At 42.5% G+C, this 25,874-nt stretch overlaps 1 protein-coding gene across 1 annotated transcript; it reads right to left on the reverse strand.

Annotated features, from left to right (window-relative positions):
• Positions 1-717: 717 nt before the first annotated feature.
• Positions 718-25,071, reverse strand: LOC136426518 (transmembrane protease serine 9-like). Its single transcript, XM_066415182.1, has 28 exons — positions 24,975-25,071; positions 20,745-20,855; positions 20,086-20,187; positions 19,400-19,519; positions 19,010-19,104; positions 18,324-18,424; positions 17,552-17,835; positions 16,734-16,910; positions 15,553-15,693; positions 15,033-15,143; positions 13,145-13,273; positions 11,990-12,100; positions 10,871-10,972; positions 10,144-10,263; positions 9,808-9,902; positions 9,420-9,520; positions 8,138-8,424; positions 7,149-7,325; positions 6,776-6,916; positions 6,033-6,143; positions 5,329-5,439; positions 4,359-4,460; positions 3,581-3,700; positions 3,200-3,294; positions 2,385-2,485; positions 1,613-1,896; positions 1,018-1,157; positions 718-735 (listed from the first exon to the last, which is right to left on the reverse strand). The coding sequence occupies exons 1-28, from the start codon at positions 25,069-25,071 to the stop codon at positions 718-720; spliced, it is 3,684 nt and encodes a 1,227-aa protein (XP_066271279.1).
• Positions 25,072-25,874: the final 803 nt, after the last annotated feature.

A 25,874-nucleotide genomic window follows, 5' to 3' on the forward strand; every position in this document is an offset into this window, starting at 1 on the left:
TTCATAACCAAATTTCTTACAATTTCGAAGCATATGATAGATTATACATATTGATACAAAAACAGGCAAAGAATTTAGAAACAATTTCCGTTATACCCTACTAGAAATAACGGAGCGATTAGGTAAAATCTACAATTTTGCTGTCGAACAAATGAGAAAGTCTGAATATCAGGAAATACAAATTTTGATTACTTCATTCACGTTCACTTCAAGACAAGACCTGCAGCAACTATCACCTCGCCTTTCAGTGTCAATTTATCTGTACACGTTTACGCGTTTTAAAGCAAAATCGAATAAACCAAGGAGCATATGCCAAACGCGTATCCATTCGTTCGTGAGTCGGCATACTAGGCTATAGATATGTCATGATCGAAATGTAAGTGACAAGGGCTAGGGGAAAAAGTCTACCTACCGTCTCTGGAGATTTTATCATCCACCCAAGCGATGTAATTGGAGACTTTGGTGAAGACTGAGGGTTTGTATCTATAAGAACATATGAAGTACCCCCAACTGGGAAGGCCCGTCAGGTACCAGCGGTTGTCGTCACCTTTATTTGGTAAAATATGATAGAATTGAAAAAGGCATCGCGTAATGCATATGGATGTTGTCTATCAATAAATTGCATGAAAAAGAAAATGGAAAAATGATTCAGACAACTAAGGAGGTATCTAATTATAATGAAAGCTCATCTGTGTTGGTAGTAATCATAATACAATGCTAAACTTTCTTCCAACACTAAGGTATTCAGGGATCGAATAAAGTCTATCAAGTCACGTGTCTGTAACTCTCGCGAGTTTACGTTCGGCAGTGATTGGTCATTATTGATCCCGAAGAAGGCGATAGAGGTCGTTGAAAATTCGATCCGTGAATACCTTGGTGTTGGAAGAAAGTTTAGCATTGTATTAAGAGGTATCTAGTTTGTGCATTCTTCACCGAGTTGAACATGGACAAAAGAGTTCGTAAGGTAAAGGGGGTACCTGCACACACTAAAGGACCTCCCGAGTCCCCCTGACAAACGCTACCGCCGCCCTCCCAGTGGCCCCCACAGATCATGTTCTCGGTCAGTCGTCCGTCGTATGAGACTGTCCCGTTACAGACGTCTGTTGGAATCAGGGCCACTTTCAACTCCTGTAAACGGTCCGGCCGTGTGTCTTTCCCTAATTGGAGAATGGTGTCTCAATGCGTGATCTCATTAGCATACAGAATATAAAAGAGACATTTTGCAAGCTTAACAATCCCCACAATGCGAAAATAGGTAAATATCCTAACGACTGCTTTCGCATTAGAAAAAATATCGAAACTAATGAGTAAATCAACTCGATTATAACATTATATATCAAAAAACGTATGCTAGCCCTTATTGTATTGTTTTTATAATTAGGATGTTAAGTTTTATCCTGTACTTCGACATTGTATTATGTTTACGGATTCTTGCCATACTTTGTACCATGTACAATTGTCGTGCAATAAAGTTCTTCTTCTACACAACGGGAAATATTTTGAAGAATGCCAAAGATGTATATTTTGTAAAATCATGACTGGTGGCATCAACTTTTGCAATAGAAACAACACAAAGAAGGAACAACTTTAAAGGTCAAAAACGTTAGCATACCGTTTGAAGTGTAGCCCCAGCCTGTAGTGAAGCAGTACGAGTTCTCGTCGAATCTCGTTGTCTCGTTGTTTCCGAGACAAGCGTAGTTGATGAAGCTATTTGTCTGGTCGATGCTTGTGTTCAGTTTTATGAGAGCGATGTCATTATTTCCGAAAACGGGGCCAAATTCTTCGTGGATGTACACTTTTTGCACGGATGACACGATCGCCTCCGAGTCAGTGTCCCCGGGATGTATCAGAAGGTGCTTACCCACAAGGACTTCGATCGTTGGCCATGTTTTGGGACTGAAAAATATGCACAATAATATTATTGTTTAATAGTACGTGAACAACATTGTAGGATTGGATTATTGAGTTATTCTTCCTCGTACTCATTCCATTTCATATTTGTTTGGAATTTTGTTTGATTAGTGCAATCATTGAAAGATAATCAAGATCATTAACAGATCCTTGTGGCATAAGTGGAATTGGTCAATACGTAACAAAAAGTACAGTGGGCAGTTATGACTGCTGCAGGGCACTTCACTGCTAGGTGGCGCTGCAGTGAGAAGAAAGTGGCCCCTGGGGAACGTGTAGAAGGACTATCAAAACGTTTGCAGTTAGGTATCTCTTCATAGTGTACACAATAAATTTGTCAACAATGGATTTTCCAGGATGGTGAAACAATTCACGGATAATTGAATTGCTAAAGAGATCTTTGAGCCCTTTCTAAAGGGACGTGTTTGGAGGTTCAATAGTATCTCAACGGTCTTTCCTTTCGAAATCTTACTTACCCTTCGTCTGCCAGACAGTGGGCAGCCGTCACCACCCATTCTGGTGCCACCAGGGTACCGCCGCAGAACGGGATGATCCCGAACGTGCTCTTCAGTTGTACCTGGATGGAAAATTTGAATCCTGATTTTCTTTCCACATAGCCTGGTCCCAGTCTCTAAGGGTCGGCTTAGGGGTTTTTACCGGGCCCAGTTTGCTTTATTGAACCGTTTCTGATAGCCTTCCTACCGCTACCACTACTTCCGCTTGCCACCCTACTTTCCCAGCCGCCCTAGACGTAATCTAATCTAAGGCCGTAAACTACACCCCGAGCGGACTAAGCTGTCTGGGCGGGCGGGGGTCACTCACAGTGCGGTAGAGATATCGAGGAGCCACCGATGGTATGGATTCCAGGCTACTTTCCACATGGTTAACTATGTGCGTCTTGCGCTGGTTAGGCCACGTTGTACGGATGCTTAGGCTGAGGCTACCCAGGGTAGCATTAAACTGGTGCCCACAAGGACGAAGAAGAAGAGAGGGACAACCCATGACTTGGAAGAGGCCAGTTCAACGCGACTTAAGTGAGATGGGCTGTACCCGAGAGGGGTGTCAGCGGGCGACAGCAAACAGGACAGCATGGAAAACATTGACGGCCCGCCTCAGTGAAAGACTGAAAACCGGCGGATATTAGTGAGTGAGTGAGTGAGTGAGTGTGTGAGTGTGTGAGTGAGTGAGTGAGTGAGTCTTGCGACGCTATCACAGAAGTGAAAAGTGCGTTGCAAGTAAATCAACAGGAGTTTCAATGACATCTGCTGCAAGACGAAGACTTTTCACCAACCTGCCAGGGCCAAGCTCCGTGAATTGCCGTGTCTCCTCCAACTATTCTGGACTGGCCGTTTGTACCCGTGATGTTTCTCAGGCCACAGCCAGAGGCTAGATGATTGAAAAGTTAAAGGGAGAAAACAGTTTACATTTTGAAGACTACAAATCACATTGAGAAACATATCATTTAGGTATAACCTTATGACATCAAATAGCCATTTCATTGTACTCACCACTTAAATATTTTAGTGTCTTGTTCAAAATATTTACTTACTAATTTGTACACTCATTGGTACACAAATCGGTTGAAAGATTTCACAGGATTAGACGTCATAAGAAAAGAATCAATTCCTTTTTTGAGTCAAAAATCAGAATGATTTACTCTCAATTATCTTACAGGGCAAGCAGTTATCCTCGTCTGATCCATCTGCGCAGTCGCGGTTGCCATCGCACCGGTGAATCACGTGATAGCAGGTTCCGTCCCCGCATGCGCGCTGAAACTCGGTAGAACAGGTGCCTGCAGAAGGACACAAGTGTCTTTGTATCGTACATATATAAGAAAAACACATATGAAGTATTATGTATATGTTTCTATGTAGAGATTGCGATCTGCAGATTTTGTCGGTAGAGATCACGATTGGAGTCTCTGTTGATAGAATTTCGATTATGATATATATATATATACCCATGAGTAATTCGTCCTCTTGCTACTAAGAATTTGTAAATACTGTAAGTCCAAGGCGGTCGAAGACGAAACACATTTTATTTCCAAGTGTCTATTTAACAGTGAGGAAAGAACCGAATTATTTAAACAAGTTACCACCAAATACCCCTACTTTTACACATTCACAGATGAACAAAAAGCTACCTTTCTCTTGAATCACAGAACCCACAAATACTAGAAAAAGTTAGACTTTTCGTCTTCGAACTGCCTCCAAAAAAAAAATCGTACCCAGCTAGTTTAGATATAGCCAACAATTGTATTTAGTACCAGTAGCCTATTGTTACAGCAAAGTCAGACACAGCTTACTGACGCATGTATGTTTTTCCCTATGTTTTTACCATGTTTTTGCAATCGGCCCACGAGCATGAACTTTCAATAAACGTCTTCTATATTAACTAATCGTTGAGAATCTGGTGCCGAACAGAAGAAAAGTGGCATATCAGAAACTCACAGTTGGTTTCGTCGGTGTTGTCTCCGCAGTCGTCTTCTCCATCACAGACCCAGGAAGTCGGCTTGCACAGGCCGTTTCCACACTGGAACTCATTACTGCATGCTGAAACATTAGCAACAAGCTGATCAGGAGGTCGGCTTGCACAGGCCGTTTCCACACTGGAACTCATTACTGCATGCTGAAACATTAGCAACAAGCTGATCAGGAGGTCGGCTTGCACAGGCCGTTTCCACACCGGAACTCATTACTGCATGCTGAAACATTAGCAACAAGCTGATCAGGAGGTCGGCTTGCACAGGCCGTTTCCACACTGGAACTCATTACTGCATGCTGAAACATTAGCAACAAGCTGATAAGGAGGTCGGCTTGCACAGGCCGTTTCCACACTGGAACTCATTACTGCATGCTGAAACATTAGCAACAAGCTGATCAGCAGGTCGGCTTGCACAGGCCGTTTCCACACTGGAACTCATTACTGCATGCTGAAACATTAGCAACAAGCTGATCAGGAGGTCGGCTTGCACAGGCCGTTTCCACACTGGAACTCATTACTGCATGCTGAAACATTAGCAACAAGCTGATCAGGAGGTCGGCTTGCACAGGCCGTTTCCACACTGGAACTCATTACTGCATGCTGAAACATTAGCAACAAGCTGATAGATCATATTAGGAAACTCAACAGAGTCAAAGGAGAAATTTGAAGAGGATCATGCATATTATTAACGACAAAATGAAAGATGCCGAAGAGCCTGGAAGAGTCGTTGATGAAGGTTAGACATCCAGGTAGTAAGATACGCCAAAAATATTTCTTTGAAAAAAAAAAAAAAAAATCTTGTTGCTCGAGTAACTATTTTTGGCGTATGCTGAAGAGTCACACTGAATTTTCTGGTGCAATAGTCAATGAGCAACAGGATATTCTGTTAATTTTCAAACCCCCTTTTTATCAAATTCTTTTTATTTTCAAACTTACAGTAGGTACAGCTGGCCTCGTCGCTTCCGTCTCCACACTGGTCTTGCCCATCACACCGGTACTCCGGTAGAACACACACGCCGTTATCACATAAGTACTTATCGGTACAATCTGCAAGGAAAGTTCGACAATATCATTTGTGACAGAAGCAAGCAGATGACATGATTTAAACTACTAAAAATGACACGACATGACATGACATGACACTCCTCTTTCCTTGAGTTATCCTTTTCCGACAAAAATGTCCCCGAAGTGTTAAAACGAGCTGCAAGGGGGCAAACCTTCATTTTGTTTTGGCCCCAAATCTTCTCTTCTATCATCCCAAAAGGTACAAGACATTTCAAGAACGTATTTTACAAAATGATTATACCCTTGCAAACAATGAAGTTTGTTCTTAAAATCTATCACGGTCTCTTTTGAGAGATAACCATGTCCAGCAAAGAAGATCCAAAATCCTATTAGTTTACAATAACGGGCGAAAATATCACATTTCTGCTCATCTGAAAGTTAGCCCAATAGTCACAGACACACTTGTTAGGGATGCTATGCAGTACTGGGTGTTGTTTTCACAATATAACACAGCGTGGGTCAAACATTGCTGGTTTTTAACAAAAACATGCAATACATTGATATTATAACGGAAGCTAGCACTAGCCTTCTAAGGAAAGTATGGATAGTAAATGAATAGCATATATGTCACTCACCGCAATCGAGCTCGTCCGCCCCATCCCTACAGTCCTCGTATCCGTCACACCTGTAGTCTGCAGGGAAGCAACTGCCGTCCCCGCAGGTCAGTGTGGTGTCCTCCACACAAGCTGGACCATTTGGTAAGACGTTATTTTCCACATTGACTGAATGCTTGGGAGACTATCCCCAGCCCCCGAGTCAATACTACAAGAAGGCTACGGCATGGCAAACAGATTTATCACCACCCGTGAATAGTTTCATCAACTTGGTAAGTCACTGAATGAAAATAATATTTTTGACACAACCAAGATATTTATTCCACCGACGTTTCGGTGACCTTCTGTTACCTTCGTCAAGGCAATTCTGACTGGTTTACATAGCAATGCAGCACAGGTGTCGCTGCTTATACATGATAATGAGATGCACTCCCAAACGCAAAGTATTTACATATGTAACTCAGATTTATACCCGAGTTGGCATAAAGAGTGGGATATCTTGCATAGCTGTGAAAGATAAGGAACTTCAGACCTCGATCGCAAAACATATCTCTTTTGTAACGGCAGTCTTTGGAATGGGATTATGTGTGGATTGGGTGTGTTTGATTTCCAATGACACTTTCCCTTCAGCTTCTTAAAAACAAGAAAAATGAGGAGCATCTAACGTACGTTTGTCATACTGTATGTTAAAAGGACATCGATCAAAGCAAGAAGTACATGTCAACTTACACGAGCCAAACCTCAAAAGGCGGACCTGTACTTACCGACTTGACCACCGGTGGTGACTTTATCATCCAGCCACGAGATGTAATTTGACACATTTGTGAAGACTCCGGGTTTGTACCGGATGGCGCAACTGTAACTCCAACTGGGGATGCCCACAAGATACCAGCGGTTGTCGTCTCCTGAATTCGATAAAGTGAGGTCTTTTCGTTGAGACTTTTGTGTCAGAAGTTGAAATGAAAACGAAACGTGCAATATCTGTTGTGATGGCATTAGAAGATTGATATTGACCTTTGCACGGTTAACTTGCTTTCATATCACTCATTATTGGCTCTTGCCTGGTTTTGATGTTAGATTGGTAAAATTGCGTAACCTTGCGTCAGCCCTTCTGAAAAAGTGTATGATCATACCCACCTGCACAAATTAAAGACCCTCCAGAGTCTCCCTGACAAATACCGCTACCACCCTCAAAGTTTCCAGCACAGATCATGTTCTCGGTCAGCTTTCCGTTGTGGGAAACGGTCCCGTTACAGACGGCTGTTGAAATCAGAGGCACCTTCAGCTCCTGTAAGCGGTCCGGCCGTGTACCCTCTAATTGGAGACAATGGCATTAATTTATGTGGCATCATGTGGCGCAATCGGTAGGGTGTTTCGCCCAGAACCGAGAGATCCCGGGTTCAAAACCACTGTTATGCCCCGATGTTGTGCCCTTGGGACTTTTCTCACTCCACACAGGTGTGAATGGGTACCTGACTTCGTTTTGGGAAGGTCTTATTGAAGTCACCTGCTGGCGCCGAATGGCAGCCGCCCAGGCCCTCGCGACAGTTCCACAAAGTGCAAGTGTGGAACAAAATATGTATCTGTTGTGTATTATATGTGATTGTAAACCCTGCAGCAATTCAGCACTGGCTGTCATTGCAAGGTTAATTTCTGACCAATAAACCATTATTATCATTATTATAAATTCATTTGTGCGATCTGACTAACATACGGAAGATACAAGAGACGAATTTCATGCTTGTACTGACCGACTTACACGAAATATTTCAAGAACCGCAAAAGATTAATAGTATTGAAGATGGCATATTTTGTATGATCATTAGTTTGATCGTCATGATCTCTTTTAAATTGATCTATGAATCGTAAGGGTAATCCCTTTAGTTAACTGACTAACTGGTCTTAAAGGAAGCCCTTAACAAAATCATAAGAAAATTTCTGATCCATACATTCACAACAATATGAAGTAGTAACCGCTCAAACAACTTAAAGAAAAATATCAAAATCATAAAACATAGTCAATAACGGTCACATGAATAATGTACTTAGGCAAGATAAACAACACTGACTGGTGGCTCATTGCAGGTAAATCTGTCAATTATAAGAAGAAGAAAAACTTAACACACCTAATGAAGTGCGGCCCCAGCCTGTTGTAAAGCAGTACGAATTCTCGTCGAATCTCGTTGTCTCGTTGTTTCCGAGACAAGCGTAGTTGATGAAGGTGCTTGTCTGGTCGATGCTTGTGTTCAGTTTGATAAGAGCGATGTCATTATTCCAGTACGTCAGAGGATCATACTCTTCGTGGATGTACACTTTTTGCAAGGATGACACGATCGCCTCTGAGTCAGTGTTCCCGGGATGTATCCGAAGGTGCTTGCCCACAAGGACTTCGATCGTCGGCCACGTTTCGAGGCTGAAATATATGTAAAATGTACGTGTTAACTTTCACGAACTTAGTATTTAGGTAATTTCCTCCATAACATTTCATGTTATTACCTCGATGAAATGTCATGGAGGTTATATTTTCAGCAGCGTTTGTCTGTCTGTCTGTTGGTCAAGAAGATAACTTAAGAACGGCTGGGTGCATTGGTTTCATATTTGGTGTAGGGTGTGACAAAAACTGGACATGATGAGATTTTGAGCCCTCTAGGGGCTTCTCTATGCAGAGGAAAGTCCGGTTTAAACGTCTCGTGTTCTGGACATGTCATCGTCTCAAATTTCTGGTTGGTAGATAGCTATCGTGCTCGGAGAGAAATCACATAAGTTTTAGTCTCCTAGCGACCAGTTCAGGGATTGCAGGTGCGTTTTTGTCAAAGTTTTCCAAAGAGGATAACTCAAGAAGGGAATAACGGATTTTCATGATTTTTGGTATAAAGATAGTTTTAAAAATATGTACAAAATAAAGTACAAATTATGCAAAATAGGAGGGTATTTGAATGATTAATGCGAAAATTCTATCAAAGCAGATTTTTTATGTATCTCTTGACCCGGACATGCTGTAGTCTTAACATTACAAGAGTATATAGATTTTGACGCCAGGACAAAGTGGGCAGATGTACATAAGCATATGCACAAATAATGACTTAATTTGCATAATCAATTAGTAGATTCTACAATTCAAGTGTTTTTCATAACTGGAGTTCAATAACTGTAATACAAATAATTCAGGGCAGCTGGAGCATGAACAAATACCAAACATGCAAATGAGAAACTGATTTGCATAACTAGTACATAAATGACAAATCCGCTAAGTGATAGATGATGGAAATTTTTACGGAAAATTGGAAGACTTTGGAGATGATTGCTCATTGCCTTAATGGCCCTTGAGCGGTCCGTCAAACGTCCGGACGTTTAGCGGTCTCTCAACGGCCTGGCCTCTGTTAAATCTCACTTAACCCCCTCACTTACTCATCGTCTGCCAGACAGTGAGCAGCCGTCACCACCCATTCTGGGGCCACCAGGGTACCGCCACAGAACGGCGCGCTGGAGCTCGTGAGTTTTAGTTGTACCTGGGTAAAACAGATTAAGGATGATTTTAGCCCACGGTTGACTATCACAATTTTGCGCTCATATTGTTAATTAAGATATGTGATGTTTTAATGTAGGTATATCTGTTTGATTTCAAACCGATTGTAAGACATACCTCAGTTCAGCCAATAGGCTGCCTTTGTATGTTTGTGTCATGAAATGACAATAATAAACCATTCATATATCACAAAAGTAAAAACGGTGTGACAAATAAATCAAGGAAAGAATCAATGAATAATAACGTCTGGTACGAAGATTTGTCGCTAACCTGCCAGGGCCAGGCTCCGTGCATTGCCGTGTCTCCTCCAACTATTCTGGACCGGCCGTTTGTACCCGTGATGTTTCTTAGGCCACAGCCTGAGGCTGCAGGTAGGAGACAAGTAAATGAAGGGTATGGAGAAGTGTAAATGAATCATAATGACACGGGTTAAGATCGGTTCAAGTCCAAATCAGCTATTTGACGTTGCAATATCTCTTAGGCTCATTACATACACAAGTTTTTTTTTTTTTCTTGTTAATTTTTTTTATGATTAATGTTTCTGGGACAATGACATTAAACCATGTTCAGGATTAAAGCTTTCACCATGAACACGAATGCTCTTACAGGTCACGCAGTTGTCCTCGTCTGACCCGTCTGCACAGTCGCGGTTGCCATCGCAAAGGTGAATCACGTGATAGCAGGTCCCATCGCCGCATGTGTGCTGAAACTGACTGGAACATGTACCTATAGAAGGACACCAGTGGCAGTTTTAACAATAACAATGATCTTTATTGCATTTTAATGCCAAACGTGGGCTACATCAATTGAGTTAGACAACTTAAAGTCTAAGTCTTTACACTTTTAGTTATCTACATGTAACGTAACGTGTCCTATTTACGTGCGGGACTGGTTTACGTCAAGTTTGGGTCATGTCCACATGTCGCGGTGTATTATGCCAAAGCCTATTCCCATGAGCAATAAAGAACGTCATAAGTATGATCCTTAGCCATCTCTCTCTTTTATACAAAACAATGAAAAAGGTTTACGTCCAGCGACATAACAGAATAAACTCCTGAACCAGTAATAACAAGTTGCGCGGAATCGCCGTGCATGACGTCGACGTATTTCATATGTAATTCGACAATTTCTTGTCTTGCTATTAACCGTTGAGAGTCTGGTGTTGTGTAGATTGCTCCACAGCCGAATGAAATAGAATTATCGGTTATCTATTGGTTTACCTACTGGACCAAAATAAGATGTGTAGCAATGCCTTTATTTGTCATCCTAGAAAAATAAACGGGAAATTGTCCAACTAGAACATCAATGCAAAATAGCATATCAAAAGACTCACAGTTGATTTCGTCGGTGTTGTCTCCACAGTCGTCCTCCCCATCACAGACCCAGGAGGCCGGCTTGCACAGGCCGTTTCCACACTGGAACTCATTACTGCATGCTGAAACATTAGCAACAAGCTGATCAGGAGGTCGGCTTGCACAGGCCGTTTCCACACTGGAACTCATTACTACATGCTGAAACAAGCGCACGAAGCTGATGGATTATCTTGAGAAACTCAACAGAAGTAGAAAATAACTCGGAGATATGAAACCTCCGTGAAATGTTGCCTCTTTTTTTGTAAATTTCTTGATAAAATTGAACAGAAACATGTCCATTTCGCACAATGCATGCTCAACTCTTGTCACATGCCATCCTCGGGTACACATGGGGTGGGGTCGTGTGGCGCAGAGCGTTCGGCTCAGAACCAAGTGGTCCCGGGTTCGAATCCTTTCATGTCACCGATCTTGTGCTCTTGGGGAAGGCACGTGCACTTTAAACGACTTTCCTTACTCCACCCAGGTGTAAATGGGTACCTTACTTCGGTTGGGGAAGGTCGTATTGAGGTCGCCTGGTGGCGCCGAATGGTAGCCGCCCAGACCCTTGCGACAGTTCCACAAAATGCAAGTGTGGATAAAATATGTGTATGTTGTGTCTTATGTGAAACCTGTAAACCCTGCGTCAATTCATCGCTAGAAAGGCTGCCATTGCGGGTAATTTCTGACCAATAAAAACAAAAAAACACATTATTATTACTATTATTGTCATTACATCCTGCCAACCTAACAAGGAAGTTTAACGCAGACCAACTTAACCTTCACATCTTGCTAGTTATCGGTTACAAGTCAGCTCGGGAACAAACTTGGACCCAGGATAGCTGTTAAAAGACTTGAACACACACCAAGACAAACAAACAGACTGAACATAGTACCTCCATTTTCACGTAAGTAACGTCAAAAGTGTTGACGATTAAGAATCAGTCAATTTCAGAACAATCAATGTCAATGAAAAGAGCAGGAACCATTTTTCAAACACCTATTTATTTATTTCATTTACTCATTAATCTTTAGGGTGGTCCCTTCAGTTAACTGAGTAACAGATTTCCAAGGGAGCCCTTCTGTTCTGTCATTAAACTTACCGTAGGTACAGTTGTCCTCGTCACTTCCGTCTCCACACTGGTTTTGCCCATCACACCGGTACTCCGGTAGAACACACACGCCGTTGTCACACATGTATTTATCAGTACAATCTGCAAAATGTAGAAAACTTCATCACTATGGCACAGAAAGTGGACAGGTTTTGTACATATATGATTATAAAAAAAAATAGTTTGAATTAGCAGACAGCACGCGATACAAAACGAACGAGACATTATGTAATTAGAGCTGCATGTTAAGTGTGTCGTTTCTGGTGCCCCACCTCACCCATCAATATCATCAAAGATGAAGACATTGTCAGAATGTTTGGCGAAGACTCCCTTTGAATTTTATCGTGCCAAAGATTGGTAGCTGGCTTTAAGTAAAGAAGGGAAAGCCCTGAAGTTGACCCGCGCACGTTTTGTCACATACTATAGTAGCCTGGCCAACGCAACGGCGTAAAAGGGTGAAGCAGTCATCCTCAATTGAGGTGAAGCATGATGCTTTTTCAAGTAGCTAGTGGTAGTGCAATGCGGCTTCGCCACGGCTCACGTTTTTGACCAAGCACACCGGGTCACCCCTACTCTTCTCGATAAGTGTGTTGGGTTCTTTTACGTGCAGAGGTTTGACGCTTGAGGCTTACGCTCGAAGTTACCTCATACACGGGCCGCCGGCTTTACGTCACCATCCGAAATGACGAATGCATCCCTTACAACATGTCCGTGCTGGAGTCGACCCCTAGGATCGAACGCGGGCCCTAGGATCCATGGAATTTGATCCAGATGGCGAATCAGCGGGGTTGCGTTACCGCTTGCGCCATTTGCAACGGCGTACACTTCTACCAGAAATGTTCCACTCTCGCTCTTCAACATTACTGACTTTCAAATGAGAATCGCGCGAAAGAAAACGGCCTCAATAATTTGAGTTTTGATATAAGAACAAGTTTTGCCCCTGACATGTTGAACGTCACCCCAAAGCATCCGTAACATTGAGGGAGGACAAGGTTTACAACTTGTAATGGAATTCTCCGAGCTTTTTATATACTATGTAACCGGCGTCTCCTGGTCTTGACACCTGTTTTAATGAACACATTGTAATAGATGGCCAGACGAGTAACCCAATATTGTGTACATAATATACATGTCTAAATGACTCACCACAATTCAGCTCATCTTTTAAATCGTCGCAGATGACCGTGTAGTCACAGATGAGCAGATGAAACACGCACACGGTCATGTTACGCCACAGACACGTGATAGTGGGGCACGTGGTAGGCCCCTCCGTTGCTACAGTAGAATCAGGAGTCAGAGATTACATGTAGCTTGTTGAATTCAGAGAAGCAATCCATGGTGGTTGTAATTTTGCCAAATAACTTAACACTAACTAGTACTGACAAGCTCTTTCTAACGTTACACCAATTTTAAAGATAACAGAAATGGGTAAATGCAGCATTGGGTCAGCCAAATCATCATGTAATATGTACGGAGTTGAACAAGGATTTCTTAAATTGTTTATAATTTCGACAACAAAAAGATAATGTGAAAAGGCTAACCCTACCCAACTCAGAATTAATTGGGATTTACTCCAAATTTTCGGTTGACTCCGTCAGTCTTGTTCACGGAATGGACCCTTCTACTGACGCGACGTTGGAGACATGTGACGTACAGCAACGCGCCGTAATTACCGTATAGCATGTTTCACCCCCCGTCTCTGTCCAGTGTTAGCCAGTGGGTTCGAATGTACACTTAAGCAGCCTCGTGCCTCCAGCATCACGTTCCATAAGTTGCAGTAGACGGGTCCATTCTGATGACGTCATTAACCCTATCTAGACCGGGGGGGGGGCTAAAAGTGCCCACGCCAACTTTGACATCGTATAACTGCCAAACGACGTATGGTAAGAAAACCAAACCAGACTTTTCCTCAAATTTAGTTGGCAACAAAATTATGATAAAAGTATAACTTAATCATTTTTCCTGTTGCCATGGCAACGGGTTTCTGAAGAGGCATTTTATGCAAATTTCACTACTTTCGGTTTAAACATAGTTGTTTCCTATGTTTTCTTGTTCAAACACACTAGTTTCCTACATGTCTAACATCATACCTGATTTAATGTAACTTTCATAATTTAATATTCATAAATTATGCTTATTTGATGACGTCATCGCTCAAAATCCAAGATGGCGGACTAGATCATTATTTTCGCCATAAACAGGCTTTTTTGTCTTCAAATTCGTCACAACCTGGAATTTTCTTAACCAGAAACATTCAGATTAATGTTTTTAGTCTATTTTGATTGTTATTTGGGGTCATAAGTGGAAAAAAAGTATTTTTGAAAATTTCAAAATGGCTGATCCAATATGGCGGATCCCAGGGGGTCGCTAACAACACATGACGTCATTCGTTGACGTCATTTTAACGTCAACGTAGTCACGAGTGACGTCAAATGTCTTGGAATACCTTAAAATCAATAATACGCACTATTTTGTCTAATATCTTTAGATATTTTGGGAATTCCCTATTTAGGCAATAAAATCACATCGATGACGCCATAATTACGTCATATTACGTCATAACGTCACCAAAATGTCAAAAATTATAAAACTTTACGTGTACATCACTCCCTGCAAATTTGGTGATGATACGACATACCGTTCGGAAGTTATGAGGGGGGGGGGCCGAATGAGCCCCACCCTCCCAACCCCCCCGTCCAAGAAGTCTCAAAAAAGCCCGGTCTAGATAGGGTTAAAGCCCCCCTCTCATTGGACCCGCGGCACTCTAGCGGCGTCGCTGCGTCCTAAACTGGATTCGTGTCACCCTTGACTTTATAATGGGAATATCTTTCAAAACGTACAAGTATGGCCAAAAAGACAACAAAACACAGAAATCATAAAGAGATTCGTTTTTTGTCGATGAAATTCGTTGAGTGCTTTGTCAATTCGATCGTTCGCAGCGACGCCACCAGCGTGCCGCGGGTTCAGTAAGAGGGGGGACTTTACCAACACAGATGAATTTTCATGCTAAGAACTAATAGATAATGTAACTCACGGCAACCGAGCTCGTCCGCCCCACCCCTACAGTCCTCGTACCCGTCACACCTGTAGTCTGCAGGGAAGCAGCTGCCGTCTCCGCAGGTGAGGGTGGTGTTCTCCGTACAAGCTGGATCAGTTGGTAAGACACGTTATTTTTCACATCGTTTGAATGCTTGGGAGACTGTCCTATGCCCCCTAGCACACATTGCATTGCTTTTTATTCTGCCATATGAATTCTGTTGAACAGAATGTTCCTGATCTTCCCCCAATGATAGCCGGCTACTACACGAATAGATGCTACTATTGTATATGGACAAAAACATTAAGTTTAAATCAGCACTCGTTACTGACTGTGAAAGATAACCTCTTTTTGTTTTCAAATTTATATGGTATCAACAAATTCTATGAGATGGCTGTCTAGTGACGCTTGTTCATCAAAAAATCAATCAAAGCCATTACTAATCTCTTAAAAAAGACCCTATTCTAGGCCTGAGGTAGATCAATTCATTCGACACAGGCAGAAAAAATGTACTTACCGACTTGACCACCAGTGGTCATCTTATGGTCCATCCAGTCGATGTAATTGGAGACTCTGGTGAACACGCTGGGTTTGTATCTGTTAGCACATCCGTTTGACCAACTGGAGACGCCCATAAGGTACCAGCGCTCGTCACTACCTGTTTCATGATTTCCAACGGTAGGATCATTGTGTCATTAATTTTGCGTTAGAAATGCGTGACAGAAGCGCAGACAGTGGGAAAGTGCTAGATCAGTACCTTAAACAGGGACAGGGGGCGTCACTATCTCAAGCCTGTATATGACTGTCTCTTGCCACGTGATGATCAACATCAAATCACGTGACAAGAGAACTCCAAGACGAGATCTGACTGTGATACCGGGCTGAAGAAGAGACAGTGTTCGTCTCGAAAGCTCCCCAGAGCAAACTCTATATGTTGTGTGTAATGTGTAAATATTTGTCAACAGAAAACAAAAGTGTTACTGTTGGGCAGTAATATGACGCTATCACTGAACATAGCAGGACCATGCTTAATTACATGGCACAATGGAATAGTAGCGAAACAATGAGGCAGATGCGTCTGAAACATACTTTCAAAAGAAAGGGTCACAGGTACGTATCAAACCCTTCACAGCTTTAGGTCGGGTGACAAGGTAAATAAACACAAATGTAGGTAAAACCGTAATAATCACATCAGGTTTGAAAGCAAGGCCTATGTTATGTGTGGGTCACGACACCAGCAATAACTGGCTGTGTCCCACGTGTATTGTACCGTCGCCATTCTAATAAAATCATAATCAAATCAAGACATGACGTCAGTGATTTTGAAAATAAATGGTTTAACCCCTCAGTTCCGCGTCACGTGTAATACATGCTTGTAGCTTGTAGTTACGTATTTACATAAGTTGAATTTGCTTTGAACGTGTTAATTGATGAACACCTATTTCAATTCTCAGTATAGATGAGAGAAATGCGATACCAATTACACACAATGGATGCTTTATTGGTCGGGGACATTGATTTGTGTAAGATAAATATTTCACTTACTTATAATAAACTGGCCCAACCCTTACCTGGATAAGTTAACTTTACATACTCAACATACACACACACACACACACACACACACACACACACACACACACACACACACACACACACACACACACACACACACGCGCACACACAAATTTCACCCACCTGCACAGACTAAAGGCCCTCCCGAGTCCCCCTGACAAGTGCCGCCGCCGCCTTCCCAGTGACCCCCGCAGATCATGTTCTCGGTCAATTGTCCTTTGTTGGAGACGGTCTCGTTACAGACGTCTGTTGGAATCAGCGACATCTTCAACTCCTGTAAATAGCTCGGGACTTGGCCTCCTATTTGGAGATAATGGCATTCAATAGTAAGGACATTATATAGAACATATATATGGCCTCCGTCGGTCAGTTTTGACCATGGTAAAATCCTAATTCAACAGCCCTACAGCATCGACTATGGCAAAACAGCCCTATATAGAACATATAGACACTATATAATGTCCTTGTCAATAGCAAATCATCCGTGTGCGATCCGAATACTAGTTAAATACATCTTTTTAAAATCTATATAGCGAAGAAAGTATTTTTATTTGTCTATTTCCCTTTTGGACAGACAAGGACGACGTGGCACTGCACTTAAGATTTTTATAACTTATTTCAACAGTGCCACGTACAAAGAACAATATGCCCATTTTAACACTAGGGAGGAGTGAGGAAAATCGCGTAAAGTTCCTTTCACAAATGCAAAACTTCGGTGGCGAAATAATTTGGCTATATCATGTATAATAGGGGCTTCTTTTCAATACCGTTGTATGGACAATTAAAGATAACATGATTTTTGTCTTACAGCTCTTTTGACGCTCATTATTTCCAATAAATGATTAATGCCTTTTAGGCTTATACCAATATTTCTCCAGTTCTAATGGGTGAGTACGAATGTTTAAAAGTAAAATGCAGAAACGCTGAAAATTGGAACGCACCAAATGAAGTGTCGCCCCAGCCTGTTGTAAAGCAGTACGAGTTCTCGTCGAATCTCGTTGTCTCGTTGTAGCCGAGACAAGCATAGTTGATGAAGCTGTTTGTCTGGTCGATGCTTGTGCTCAGTTTTATGAGAGCGATGTCATTATTCCCGAAAACGGGGCCAAATTCTTCGTGGAGGAACACTTTTTGCACGGATGACACGATTGCCTCCGAGTCAGTGTCCCCTAAATGTAGCAAAAAGTGCTTACCCACAAGGACTTCGATCGTTGGCCATGTTTTGGGACTGAAAAATATGCACAATAATATTATTGTTTAATAGTACGTGAACAACATTGTAGAATTGCATTATTGAGTTATTCTTCCTCGAACTCGTTCCATTTCATATTTGTTTGGAAATTTGTTTGATTAGTGCAATCATTGAAAGATAATCAAGATCATTAACAGATCCTTGTGGCATAAGTGGAATTGGTCAATACGTAACAAAAAGTACAGTGGGCAGTTATGACTGCTGCTGGGCACTTCACTGCTAGGTGGCGCTGCAGTGAGAAGAAAGTGGCCCCTGGGGAACGTGTAGAAGGACTGTCAAAACGTTGGCAGTTAGGTATCTCTTGATAGTGTACAAAATAACTTTGTTAACAATGGATTTTCCAGGATGGTGAAACAATTCACGGATAATTGACTGGGTAAAGAGATCTCTGAGCCCTTTCTAAAGCGACGTGTTTGGAGGTTCAATAGTATCTCAACGGTCTTTCTCTTCGAAATCTTACTTACCCGTCGTCTGCCAGACAGTGGGCAGCCGTCACCACCCATTCTGGTGCCACCAGGGTACCGCCGCAGAACGGGATGATCCCTAACGTGCTCTTCAGTTGTACCTGGATGGAAAATTTGAATCCTGATTTTCTTTCCACATAGCCTGGTCCCAGTCTCTAAGGGCCGGCTTAGGGGTTTTTACTGGGCCCAGTTTGCTTTATTGAACCGTTTCTGATAGCCTTCCTACCGCTACTACTAATTCCGATTGCCACCCTACTTTCCCAGCCGCCCTAGACGTGATCTAATCTAAGGCCGTAAACTACACCCCGGGCGGACTAAGCTGTCTGGGCGGGCGGGGGTCACTCACAGTGCCGTAGAGATATCGAGGAGCCCCCGATCGAGGAGCCCCCGATGGTATGGATTCCAGGCTACTTTCCACATGGTTAAGTATGTGCGTCTTACGCTGGCTAGGCCACGTTGTACGGATGCTTAGGCTGAGGCTACCCAGGGTAGCATTGAACTGGTGCCCACAAGGACGAAGGAGAAGAGAGTGAGTGAGTGAGTGAGTGAGTGAGTGAGTGAGTGAGTGAGTGAGTGAGTGAGTGAGTGAGTCTTGCGACGCTATCATAGAAGTGAAACCGTGCGTTGCAAGTAAATCAACAGGAGTTTCAATGACATCTGCTGCAAGACGAAGACTTTTCACCAACCTGCCAGGGCCAGGCTCCGTGAATTGCCGTGTCTCCTCCAACAATTCTGGACTGGCCGTTTGTACCCGTGATGTTTCTTAGGCCACAGCCAGAGGCTAAATGATTGAAAAGTTAAAGGGAGAAAACAGTTTACATTTTGAAGACTACAAATCACATTGGGAAACATATCATTTAGGTATAACCTTATGACATCAAAGAGCCATTTCATTGTACTCACCACTTAAATATTTTAGTGTCTTCACTGTCTTGTTCAAAATATTTACTTACTCATTTGGACACTCATTGGTACACAAATCGGTTGAAAGATTTCACAGGATTAGACGTCATAAGAAAAGAATCAATTCCTTTTTTGAGTCAAAAATCAGAATAATCTACTCTCAATTATCTTACAGGGCAAGCAGTTATCCTCGTCTGATCCATCTGCGCAGTCGCGGTTGCCATCGCAACGGTGAATCACGTGATAGCAGGTTCCGTCCCCGCATGCGTGCTGAAACTCGGTAGAACAGGTGCCTGCAGAAGGACACAAGTGTCTTTGTATCGTACATATATAACAAAAACACATATGAAGTATTATGTATATGTTTCTATGTAGAGATTGCGATCTGCAGATTCTGCCGGTAGAGATCACTATTGGAGTCTCTGTCGATAGAATTTCGATTATTAATCTAATTTAATTAATTAATTCGATGTTTTATTCGATAAAGAGAAAGCCTTCGCAGTACTCAGCTGAGCACTGAATTGTGGTTTCTGTACATTTTCACCTTCATTTACACATATATTTACATAAGTTACATTGCACTTTACACATTACACGTACATCACTTAGAGTAAAAAAGAACAATATTGTAATTACTGCACGTCTAGTGGTTCGCAAGAGTCTATGAGGATCAGGTTCCAGCTTCGGATCTGTTCAACTGTTCAGTCATATAGGGGATTGCACTTTTTGCAAAGCGGTCAGTTCTTGTTCTGACATTGTCAAGTTGATAAATATATACCAAGGAGGAATTCGTTCTCTTGCTACTAATCGTTGAGAATCTGGCGCCCAATAGAAGAAAACTGGCATATTAGAAACTCACAGTTGGTTTCGTCGGTGTTGTCTCCACAGTCGTCCTTCCCATCACAGACCCAGGAGGTCGGCTTGCACAGGCCGTTTCCACACTGGAACTCATTACTGCATGCTGAAACATTAGCAACAAGCTGATCAGGAGGTCGGCTTGCACAGGCCGTTTCCACACTGGAACTCATTACTGCATGCTGAAACATTAGCGTATCAAGCTAATAGATCATATGGGAAACTCAACAGAGTCAAATGAGAAATTTCAGGAGGATTATGCATATCATTTAGCCTCCACCAGGCCCTCTTACGGGCGTATGAATCGTAGAATTCGGCAGAAAAAGGAATAATTAGCCAGTAGAGTCAGTCCACAGTGAAGATCACATTTCGCCTGCAAGTGAAACCCTGGCGTAGTTAGTCTGTTAGAGACTACATATCATTAACGACAAAGTGAAAGATGCCGAAGAGCCTGAAAGAGTCGTTGATGAATGTTAGACATCCAGGTAGTAAGATACGCCAAAAATGTTTTTTTGAGAATAATTTATCCAGTTGCTTGAGTAACTATTTTTGGCGTATGCTGAAGAGTCATACTGAATTTTCTGGTCCAATGGTCAATGAGCAACAGGATATGCCGTTAATTTTCAAACACCTTTTTCACATTCTTTTTTTTTTCAAACTTACCGTAGGTACAGTTATCCTCGTCGCTTCCGTCTCCACACTGGTCTTGCCCATCACACCGGTACTCCGACAGAATACACACGCCGTTGTCACATAAGTACTTATTGGTACAATCTGCAAAGACAATATCATTTTGCGACAGAAACAAGCAGATCAGCAGACGAAGTAGCACTTGATTGCCTTAACTATGTAGCACGCGTTGCGCAGTCGCTTAAGGGCCTCACGTAGGTGGATCGCGTGGTCTTGCAATTGGTTCGCAGAATGATGTAACCATCCTCTGTGCTCCTTAGCATTGAGTCCATTAATCTCTGGAACGAGGCCGGCGGGCCACATAACCCAAACAGAATTATATAGAAGTAATAAAGCCCATAATGCGTGACGAAAGCTAAGCCGTCTTCTCCTTTTGGTCTTTGGCCAACGGCAGTGCTTAGTCCAGTGGGTCATTACTAACTAAGAGACATCATTTCTTTCTTAATTGAAAAAGCAACAATACAATACAATGTGGAGCAGTAGACAGCGAACACTGGTGTTGTGGCCACACATTACAAAACATACTCAATATTTCAATAAATAAGAAGTAATAGATATAAAAAGAATACAGTAAATATTAGATAAAGCAGTCGATCGAGAGGTGGTAGCATTTAAGTGACATCGTTGTATTAATGACCATGGTACGGGAACTAATTAAAGAACCGCAGAACAAGTTTCTGTCACGGGCGGGAAGTTTTCAGATGGAAAATACAGAATTATCACTGCACGAAATGGCCTCGTATCCCGGCGTATACGTACAGGGATTCCTCCGGAAATATTCCATATCCCGGTGCGGATTTAGCGTATCCGTTAAAACTAACGGATACGCTAAATCCGCACCGGGATATGGAATATTTCCGGAGGAATCCCTGTACGTATACGCCGGGATACGAGGCCATTTCGTTCAGTGTATATTTCTACAAGTGGATGCGCTCTGCTCAAGAGAACTAATCTCCAAGCAGATCTACACGGGGCACGAAAATCGTATATGCTAGCCAGGGAAGGTCCAGTCAGCCAGATAAGCGCCCCGTGTAGATCTGCTTGGATATTACAAGAGAACGTCAAGAAGACTGTCTTTAAACCAACAACAAAAGTGAAGCCCTTTTGAGGTCTATAACAAATATGGCAGTGCCCAAAAAGAGTAATTGTGTCGTTTTCCATCAAATCATGCAGACATACCTGTACCAGGGGAAGCAACATTTGGCAAAACTAAAGAATGCTGTTTGTTTATTATGTTTTACACGACGTATCCAGCCTATGTGAGACAGAAGCTAACTGTTTGTGTTGACACGTTCGTCGTAAACGACGCAAACTTGTCCACTCCTTTTTTGGCCTCATCATCAGCTGCAGAGTGCTACGTCACTCGGAGGCTTTCCCACTGAGCCATTTCTGGCGCCTCCACGGTAAACACGTCCTATCCCCACACGTATCAACCCGCCATCAGCTTTGCTGCTGTTGTTGTTGTAGATATTGTATTCTTGTTCCATTAGCATCGACATGTCATCATTCCAGGGTGTTATCGCTCCTTTGGAGGAACCCCTCCCTTGTCAGACTCAAAGCTTTCCTATGTCCGAGTATCGGTTCATGGCCATGTAGAGCCCATGTGTTTAATTAAATTGTAATCGACATGTAGCCAGAGGCAAACAAGAAACTAGAATATAAGGGACCTCTACAGATCTGATGAAATTATTGGTTAAGTTATGGAAAGGTCATAGATGCCATCTTCAGTTGACAATTAGAAGAGAGCACAAATAGTATCCATACTTTAGACGTTTCTAGATATACCGTCACTTTAACGACCCCACACTCTGCTGATAGAGCGTGTACGAATCTTCGTCGGCGGAATTTGAAAAGCAACAACACTGCAGAGTCATAATCCCTTTTAAATCCATCCGGACCACATCGGTTTCTTTAGACGGTTGCTATCGAAACAGTCACTGTGTGAGGTAAAGCTCCCCATCCAACAAACTACTTGTAATGAGCAAATCTTAACTACAGTGTGTAAATGTATACCCATGATTTGAATCATACTAAAAGACAAAACCGGAACAAAAGTACGGCTCTAATACCAATCGATCGATCAATCAAAGAAACGGACCCTATATCCCTACTGAATAACGACAGTCAGGGCGACGGTAGTAGTAGTAGTAGTAGTAGTAGCAGGCGATATTTGATCACACAAAAGCTTTAGACAAACTTCCTAAACACAAATGTATACCAAACTGGATTACCACAGAAATCAAGGCACTGACCAAAACTGAACAAAGGCATTCTTGAGAGAAAGCAGACAGTAGGCAAGGTCGCTGCCCCATGAAGGTCATCACCAGGTGTTTCCCAGTGAGTATTCAATCTAAGATGGGGAGGACTGCGCTGGGCTCTAGTAGGGCGTCCCGCGCCTCTGACGTCATAACCTGCGTCACTTGTGTTCATCTAGCCCTCCGATTTAACCCCATCCAATGCCAGACAAGGCCAACATGAGGCAATACCAATGACCGGCTGTAAAGCCCAAGTTACACATAGCCGAACATGGCCCCCGAACACCAGCCGATCCAGGTCGGCAGGAGTTCGGGAGCAGTCCGACCAGTTTTTAAGTCACGCGACGAAGATGTGCCGAACAGGTTCCAACCATCTCCTAACCAGTAAATGAATTACTCCCGACTGAGCCCTGAATGCTTTCTAACCTGCTCCCAACCATCCCGACCTCAAGCCGAATATCTCCTGACTAATCTCCAACCGATTGCTAACCCTCGTACGAATTGAAATGGACACATTCAGTGACTTTCAAAAGATGGGTCATTTTCGTTTTTAATCAAAATTATCCATTATTCTATTTTGTTAACATCACCATGAGACCAAATTTGGATCACGGTTTGTTTCAATACAGCCAAACACCAGCCGACTGAGCTGAACACCAGCCGACCACAGCCAAGCTAGCTCCCGAATCACTCCTACTCATGTTCGGGGAAGGTTGGGAGGCCATGTTCGGCTATCACAATGGCCTGGGCTTGACAGGACTAACCACCGGGAGGGATCTAAGGCAGGCTTTTCCGTGACAAGACACCTGAATTTCTGTGGTAATAGACTGAATAAAAGTTCTAAACGGGAACTTTGTGGTCCAGAAGTCTTACCGAGGGACGACTGCGGTGTGAAAGATGTCACTTAGCTTGATGAATGAATCCACTCTACTTTTTTAGACACCTGAATTTCATGATACATATACACGACCATCACAAGAATGCACTCGGTTTGAGGTCGAATGTGATCAGGCCCTTAAACTCAACGTCTACAAAGAACGATCTGCAACTCTTACAATGAAGCCGGAACACACTAGAGAAAAGGACCAAAGAGAATAGCCACCTGACTAGCTTTAGATATACCCTGCCCACCGACCATGTCGTGTGCAATTTAGTGTTAGTATTTATACTAGAATAGTCACATGCTACATTGTTAAGTATTTAGACTAGAATAGTCACATGCTACATTGTTACCCATTGTCTGTTTGTCCGTTCATGTTACATGTACTTGCAATTAACTTACGGACAAGAACTTGCAATGAACTTTCGTTATAAAAAAAGTCGGACGCCTTACTTAAGCACAGTGGCCAATAAAGCACATGTCCAATAGAACGAAAATACCCACCCAGGCCTAGGAATCACATAAAACAACCTAGATATAAGGAAACTCCTAATCCAAGATCTGCTATCTTTTTGATCTGCTGAAGGCCTTGATATGTAGTTCCTGCTTCCTCGTCGCGTCAGTACGATATCATAGATACATCTCTTTACCTACAAATTTTATCTTGAATATGTAACCTTTATGAGTAACGTTACACAACGTTGGTTTTAGTGCACTGCGCTGCATAGTTCTTTTGACTTACGACGTCAATGTATTTGTGATCGTAGGTAAAGACAAAATACTTTGAGCATTATGACTGCTAATTATCTTCAAGGCAATGCTGTATGTGTTGTTTATATGCTAGGTAAAGCCCCTCCTCTCACTGGACTCGCGGCACGCTGTATGACACAAGTATGGCCAAAAAGACAACAAAATACACAAAGCTTAAAAATATTAGTTTTTGTCTATGAAATTCGTTGAGTGCTTTGTCAATTCGCTCGGACGCAGCAACGCCGCCAGCGTGCCGCGGGTCCAGTGAGAGGGGGGGCTTAAAGGCAAGTTAGGGACTTCATAAACTTTTTATCCTACCTTCTGTCATCCCCACGCTTGCAGACGCTACCAGTCTCGCCGCTCCCACCAAAACTACCGCGGTGACCACACAGCGTAGTCGCCAAGTCCCATCCATGGTATCCGACCAGGACAGTAGCGGCAAGCTCTTTGCACGCTTCCTTGGCGTTCGTGCTTTCTACGCCAAAAGACAGTTACTGAAGCAACTGGATACGATTTTGAAACAGTCAGACGTTCCAGATAGCATCCGCTATCTTTCGTAAACGTATTGGTGATGTTTAGTCTATCTAGGCAGTAAAACTCCGAGTCAGGTTGGAGACCTGTGTCCTCTTCCGTTTTCCGACGTGAAATGTTCTCACGATATAACGGTCTGAAAGAATTCGAATCTCTGGCGCATGCGTACAGTTTGTTTCCAATGCTAAAGCCTGATGGAATGTCCTAGTTGAAATGTATGTATTGGGTTACTATTTTGGGTACCAGTCTGTTAAATCAACCGATATAGTAGATTTAAATAATATATTTAAACACTGAGTACGACTTTGACCTACCTGTAGGAAATGTCATAAATGTGTAGTAACTTATAGCACGCATTTAACTACAAGGAAAAGGTGGCTAAAAGGTTGTTAAATGGTAACGTTGAGAAGTATTCGTCTGGATTCTGACTCGTGGGAATGAGGACGACAAACCTAATCTTAGTGTTATCACTTACACGCAGTGATCACAAATGTTAGCCCTTCAAATTATGTTAGTCCGCTGTTCACGTGTTATTTTGCTTACCATGTTTTTCTATGTATTATTTGTCCTATGCTTTTTTGCAACCAACCTGTGGTATTTGATTTAGCTGAATCATCAATGTAGATTTTTCCCTGCTGCAGTAACAGCCAACAGTGTTAACGACTACGTATCTATCTACCTTGTATC

Source organism: Branchiostoma lanceolatum, chromosome 2 (genome assembly GCF_035083965.1).
Source record: "Branchiostoma lanceolatum isolate klBraLanc5 chromosome 2, klBraLanc5.hap2, whole genome shotgun sequence".
NCBI classification, from domain to species: domain Eukaryota; kingdom Metazoa; phylum Chordata; class Leptocardii; order Amphioxiformes; family Branchiostomatidae; genus Branchiostoma; species Branchiostoma lanceolatum.